At 49.7% G+C, this 7,475-nt stretch overlaps 1 protein-coding gene across 1 annotated transcript; it reads left to right on the plus strand.

Annotated features, from left to right (window-relative positions):
• The first annotated feature begins 6,456 nt into the window (after positions 1-6,456).
• LOC134201719 (uncharacterized) lies at positions 6,457-7,188 on the plus strand. Its single transcript, XM_062676966.1, has one exon. The coding sequence runs from the start codon at positions 6,457-6,459 to the stop codon at positions 7,186-7,188; it is 732 nt and encodes a 243-aa protein (XP_062532950.1).
• Positions 7,189-7,475: the final 287 nt, after the last annotated feature.

A 7,475-nucleotide genomic window follows, 5' to 3' on the forward strand; every position in this document is an offset into this window, starting at 1 on the left:
CGACATTCACACCTCGGAGGCTGAGTTTCTTTGGGACGACTCTGATACGGACCGGACCGTAGAGTAAGGCCGCGGTCTTTCCCACATTGACCGCGACTCTCCAACGGTCCAGCCACTGGGGCAGTAAATCCAAAAGCCTCTGCATCCTCATAATGGCTGCAGAGGGGAACGGAGAGGACGAGAAGAAGGCCGAGTCGTCAGCGAACAAGGCCAACTTCACGTCCTCCTCCCATGCCAGGAGGTGACCCTCCAGGGTGGGGATGTCATTGGTATAGAGGGCGTATAGGATAGGAGATAGGACACTACCCTGGGGAACTCCGGCCGTAATGGGACGCACGGAAGACCGTGCGCCCTCGACCGCGACAAAGAAGGTTCTGCCCTCCAGGTACGACCCGAGCAGTCGCACGTGAGCGTGCGGTAGGCCCGCGTCCCGCAGCTTGTGGACCAGCCCCTCGTGCCACACACGGTCGAAGGCCTTCTCGATATCGAGAAGGACCGCGACCGTGTATTGGCCCGAGTTTCGCCGGTCCGCCAAGTGATGCAGGACACGGGTCAGTTGCAGAGTCGTCGAGTGGCCGCTTCTAAAGCCGAATTGCTCCGGCCTGAGGAGAATATACGGCGATATTCTCCTCAGGAGCAGCCGCTCGAACAACTTGCCCACGTGCGAGAGCAAGGTAATCGGTCGGTAACTGGAGGGCTTTCTCCTGTCCTTGCCGGGTTTGGGTAAGACGATAATCTTGCCCAATTTCCAAGTTCCAGGGAAGTGTCCTACCCGGAGAATGGAATTAAACAATCGTGTCATTGCTGACACGATTGAGGGAGGGAGGTTTTGCAGGGCGAGGGGAGGAATACCGTCCTCGCCGGGGGCTTTGCGCCTCTTCATCAACTTGATGAGGAGGCGCACCTCGCTGGGAGTGACTCGGGACTCATCTCCCAGCTCGACTCCCGGCGATTCCGGTTTGAGGAATTGGATTACGCCCTCTGACACCTGGCGATGGAATGCAGCCATCGAGGGTGCAGAGTCATTCGGAGTGAACTGCCGCTCCAGCGAGTTGGCCAGGACTTCAGCACGAGCCAACGGTGTAAAACACCGTCTTCCCCCCTCGTCCTCCAAGGGGCAAGTGGGGGAAGGCTTGTTGGTGAGCCGGCGACAGATGCGGTGAAGGGGGGCCATCGTACGGTCGTCGGACGCGTCCAACAGTCCCCCCTCCCAGGAATCACCCCGGTAAGTCCGCATCTTAGTCGCCAGCTCCCTCTCAAGTCGGTTGAGCTCGCGCTTAATCCTGGGACACCTAGATGTCGCCCAGAGCCTCCTCAGTGCCCTCTTCCGACGAATTAACGTCTTGAGGTGCACCGGGAGTTCCGCTCTGGGCCCCCCGCTGGGTACCAGAGTCGTCACTTGGTCCAGGGCTCCCCTGATGGTGTCGACGAGACGGAAAGCCGCCGTGTCGACCTCATCAGGGGTAGACGGGTCTTGAAACAAGGATTGGTCGGCCAGCAGTCCCGTAAAGGACTGCCAGTCGACCCTAGGCCTGAGAGGGGATGTCGCGACCCGAGTGAGCCCCAAACCCACCGTGACCAAGATCGGTAGGTGAGGGGTACTCAGGTCGTACAGTGCCTCTATCGCTAGAGGGCACTGTAGCCCCTTGTGAACACACACGTCCAATACGTCCGGTTGGTACCGGGCCAACGTTGGAACGTGTGTGGGTTCGTTGGGGCCGACCACGCAGTAGTCCCCCCTTTCGGCATCCTCGTACAATCGCCTTCCGGGCGGCGTGATGATTCGGGAGCCCCAAGCGACATGTTTCGCATTGAGGTCCCCGACCACCAAGGCCGGATGGCGATCATGGTTCAAGGCCCGTCTAATATCGTCCTCGACAAAATCAGGACCCGGGGGTCGATACGCGGCATAAATCCGCAATTCGGCCCCCGGTATGTGGACCCTCACCCCGACCGTTCTGGTAGAGGCGAAGGTCAGTAGCTCAAGCTCCTCGTGCACCACGTCCCTCCTGACGAGCGCCGCAGTGCCCCTGAACGGGCGCCCGCTGGAGGTCAGTTCGTCCCGTCGGTACACGAAGTAGTTGGGCATCCTAAAATCTTGTCGAGGTTTGAGCTTGGTCTCGCCCAGGAGAATAACCTGCGGGTCATACTCCTGGGCGAGTCGGATGAGCTCCGACCTCCGGGACCCTATCCCGTCGGGGTTCCAGTAGATGATGCGCAGCTCCTGGCTAGCCATTGAGCTGCGCAATCATCCGGTAGAACCCCGCGAGCAAGGCCCCGAAGGGACTGGCTCCCGAGGCGATCTCTCGAATCACTCCGGAGATCACCTCGGACAGTTTCTCCCACAGGGAGAGGAGCCAGGCAGCGAAGCCGGCAGGCTGCGTGTCCTGTCGGCCGCTGCGCCGCTCCCTCTGCGGGCGGGGTGGTAGTGGGGGCTGAGTCATGCCCACGTCGACCGAATTTTCTTGGGGCTGAGCGTGGATTGTAATTGGTGTTGGTGTTGTATTGATTGTAGGGGGGGGCATTGCTTCTGTGACCTCCATTGGCACAGGAATTGGAGTTGGAGTCATTCTCTCTACTGGGGTGGGTGGGATATTGGCGGCTAATCTTTGCGCTCGCTTTCTCTCTTTTGCTTTCTCTTTCTTTTTTTTCTTTTTTTAATTTTTTTTTGATAGGTTTCTTGGTGCCGGTTGAGGTCTAACGGCCGGTCGGGCAGCGTTAGCCGGTGCCATCAATGTGGAGGCTGCTGGATTCGACTCCACTAGGTTGGGCTGCCGTGAGTGTAAGGTGGGAGTTGGGGCGAGAATTGGGGCTTGGGACGATTTCCCTTTGCCCTTGCCCTTACTTGATACGACTCTAGCGGCCGGAATTTGAGTCGAAGTTGTTTGAGATGGTGTTGGTACTGCAGGAGCTGGAGGCCTCCGGGCGCGCGGCACCGGTGGTACGGGGGGGGGGACGGTAACACCCAACATCCTCGCCCTCCTGCGGTAGGCCACGCACCGTTTGTCAACGGCTGCGTGGTCCTTTCCGCAGTTGGCGCAGGTGAAGGGCCCCTCCCTCGGCCTCGGGCAGTCCGCCACGATGTGCTCACCCGCACAACGCACACAGCGGACCGCTCGGTGGCAATTGGTGGAGGCGTGACCGAAGGCCTGGCAGCGGTGACACTGCGCCGGCCCACGGCTTGGCCGCCATCCCTCAACTGACACCCCCGGCAGGTACAGCAGTTCTTCAACTGCGTACAAGCGGGCGAGGCCTTCCTTAGAGAGGTGGTCGAGGGTAACGTAAAATACGCACCCCGGCCTCCCTCTCTTAGCCCGTATGCATCGGGCATAGCGAGCCGGAAACCCCAGCTCCTTCAAGGAATTTGTGATTTCTGCCGCGTCGGTGTCGGCAGGTAGTCCGCGAATAGCCACCCTTGTCGGGATGTCCTCCTCTAACGCGTAGCAATACCATTTGATGGCACTGTCCGCTGAGGAGGCCCCGGCAAGGTAGGCCTGGACCACTCTATATTCCTCTGCCGACGCTGGCAGAAATCTGAACCCTGTTCCGTAAGGGCGCACGGAGGGTGCCCTCCCCAAGCGCTCCCTAATGGCCGCCATATGGCGGGACCAATTTGGGAGCACTTCCACCATAATAGGTGGATGATGGCGGGGCTCCTCTTTAGTGCGCGACCTATTTGGGGCAGTGGAACTCTGGTGGGTGTGTTGTTGGTGTTGTTGGGTGGGTACGGGTCGCGTGGCTGCTACAGCCGCGTATGAGGTGGAGGGGACTGGCGAGGGGTTTGGGATAGGGATTGGTTTAGAATTGGAGACGGAGGGTTCAAGGTCCATGTACCTAGTCGATTCTAGGTTGCCCACCATGCAGCCTGTGGTGGGGGCACCTCTTGGCCTATCCGTTGGAATGGGGGAGATGGTAGGAGAAGGAGACCGAGGAGGCGTACGCAGCTGCTTGGCTGGTGGGCTCTCCACTGTCCCTAAACACTTCCTCGGCTTAGGAATTGGTTTGGAGGGGGGAGAGGACTCCACCCTCGAAGAGGAGGTACGCGAGGGGTTGGATGACTTGTGTTCTGTGTCGGTGTCTGCCTCTATTTCGGACGTTTCATAGGAGGAAGTCGTCGCCTCGCTGTCGTCGTCCTCGTCGTCCTCGACTAAGGATTTGGACGAAGGTCCAATACGGGGTCGTTTATCTACACCCTCTGCAGAACTTCGGTCGGACTCGGACCTCGCCTTCTTGCGCGGCCGAAGGGACCCCGAGCAATCTGCCGGTAAGGGAAAGAAACTTTCCCCCGGACCGATCCTCGGTGACCCCCGGGCCGCGCCCGAAGGACCGGGCCGGTCGTCCGTTCCGGTGCCTTGTTCCGGGCGAGCAGGTAGGGAGCAATAGGCGGGTGAACCCACCATTGCCTCATGTCCCTTTCGGGACGGACCGGGTGTGCTGATGGTGGGGGGAGGTGACCCCCCAGACATGATGTTGCTACCTTATTATTTATTTGTGGTCATCAGGTCCCTCTCGGCCCCAATGCGAGAAGAAGAAAGAAAAATGAGTAATAGGACGGGGATAATGCAGTGTTGACTACGGCAACTACGGTTGAAGACCACTGAATACAACGACTAAATAAAACAAAAGTAAAATAAAATCAGAATAAAGAAAAAAGTAAAAGAAATTAATTAATGTATCTATGTTTAATAATTTGGAATAAATGTAATAATTTAATTGTTTAATTTAATTAAACCGATAACGATAATGTTCATTGCGAGGCACGTACCGCCTTTTTATACTGGCCGGCGCAGCTGGCTTATTTATGAGTCACTTCTGTTGCACCTGTTGTTTATGAGTCGAATGACACGGCCGGCGCACCTGGCTTGTGTGAGTCACTCCTATTGCACGTGCTAAACAGAAATATCGTTAACGCCGTCATATTCATAACATCTTAAACAATCACCTACGAATAAATATTATTTATTCGGTAGACAATCACAACGGTTGTATAGTTTTGGGAAGGGATTTTTTGTAACGCCATCTCGTAAAGTATTTCGGTATTACATTAATATAAAATAATTAATAATTGGGAATTTAATTGTTTTTATGATCGAACAATCACCAATAGTCGTCGAACAAACGATAATTGATCAAAATGAATTAATCTGAGCGATAAAAATAAAGATAGCTAGTAAGGGAGGCTCACTTAACGGTGATCATTTGTTTAATTAATTATAAATAAACAAAAGAAGAACAAACAATTTTTACATTCGAACATTAACGAACAAACGACGAACAAATAATTAAAAATAAAAAAAGGGGGGCCAAATTTACAGAGCCCTATAGCTCGCGAGTAGGAGGGGTGGGTGGGTAGTCAGACTGTGCTGTTGTCAGTGTCGTGCTCGTAATTAAATACATTTATGAACGATTGTGTGCTTTATAAAAGTGAGAAATGTGCAAGAGTCTATTGTTATGTTATGCCCCTCACACTAGTACCTAAGTCATATATCAATTCTCATAAACACATAATGTACTCTAACTCTTAGTTCTTAAGTTCTAAATCATTGTTACTATATAACATACTTATTTCCTCATGTTACTAAATCATATGTATATTGTTTACTTTACATCAGATATTCGTTTGGAATTAGAACATTAGTTAACACACATTGGTAAAATTGGTAAAATTCCGTCATTTACTAATTGTGTCCGAATGAACCGTATTGGTAAACATATTTAGAACCCGTAAGATTCTAAATATGTTTACCAATACGGTTCATAGTCTAAATGACTCATTTACTAATTGTTTAGTAAATACTATTCATGTATAAATTCTCTTTCTCCTTGAAACTGAGGAGTTCGTCATCAATCTTCAAGCTCATAACATCGTAACTCTGTCCGTGTAACATCAGATTTTTGTAAAGGATAAATAAATTCAGTGTATATTAAAATAAAGTTTTTTTTTAAAACTACAAAACCGCTCACCGCGTAACACTATGAACGGTGTTAAGACTATCCCGAAAACATATGGAACAGAGAATACACCACCAAAATTCAAACAAAGGTGCATAAATACGGTCCACCAAAGGGATGTTCAAAGTACGCGAAAACCCCGGGACATCTCATACGAATATTATATCTACTATCCCTACGTGTATGTAAGTGAAAGAAAAATATCTAAGTGGAAGACAATTTCCGCCTTTAAATTATAATCTCAACGACCAAAAAAACACTGATAAGCGACATCTAGTGTGCTTTGTCAAAACAACTGAGACAAACCCCTTGTTAAATTCTAACTTGCCATCTAGTGACAAACAACGACACTACTTAATGAGTGGAAGAAAAAGTACTGTACGTTTCCAATAGAGTTCAGTAAAATAAAAAATAACATAAAAAATAAAAATTATGGAAGAAATAAAAGACATGTTCTTGAATTTGCAACAAGACATAAAACAACAAAAAGAAGATATGGTAAAGATGAAGGAAGACATCAAAAACATAATATTTAACAGCCTTACCGAGAAGTTTAGCAGCTTAGAACTAAAAAACGAGCTTTTAGAACAAAAAATTGAAGAACAAAATAGAAAGATGAACAACTTAGAAAGACAGTCTAGACGCAAAAACTTGGTCATGTTTGGTGTAGAAGAGCGCGAAAACTCATACCACGAACTTGAAGAAATGATAATCAGCATAATAAATACAAATTTTAAAGTATCCTGCGAAACTAACAGCATTGAAGCAGTACGTAGGTTGGGAAAAAAGGGAGAGAAGACCAGACCAGTAGTAATAACGTTCAACACATTAGGATTAAAACTAAAAATTCAGAAAGACAAATATTGTTTACAAAAAACCGCATACTACATAAAAGAAGACTATCCAATTGAAATCTTAAAAAAGCGCAAAGAGTTGCAAGCCCAGTTAGAGAGAGAAAAAGAAGCAGGAAATAGAGCAATTATAAGATATGACAAACTTATCATACTGAATAAAAAACATTCTCCCCGCAATCAACCAAACAAGAGATACCTTTCCGAATCCCCGGAGACACCTATGACTGCTAGCCAAGAAACTCAACACGTTGAAAAACAACCTTTGAAGAAAACCAAAGCGAGGAACATGAAAAGCTACATAACACAGACGCCCAAACTAGTATTCGCCCAGAAAGAAGCACCTCAAAACCAAACAAAGACTTCCAAGGATAATGCAAAATAGCAATCAACACTAGAACTCCCACACCCACATATCATCTCCCAATACGGCCGGTCACCGCGGGAGAGTTCGACCAAAACCCACTAAGGGAAACCACTTTAAAGAACAATACCTTCAGCACCTTCAATATCTGCACCTTCAATGTAAAATCATTAGCTTCCGAATTAAAATTTATAGAGCTTAAGGCAGCGTTACAAGGCATCAACCACGATGTAATAGGACTGTGCGAAGTCCGCCGCTTTGGTGAAAAGATAATCGAAGATGACAAATACATTATGTACCACATAGGC

This window comes from Bombyx mori, chromosome W (genome assembly GCF_030269925.1).
Source record: "Bombyx mori chromosome W, ASM3026992v2".
Lineage (NCBI taxonomy): Eukaryota > Metazoa > Arthropoda > Insecta > Lepidoptera > Bombycidae > Bombyx > Bombyx mori.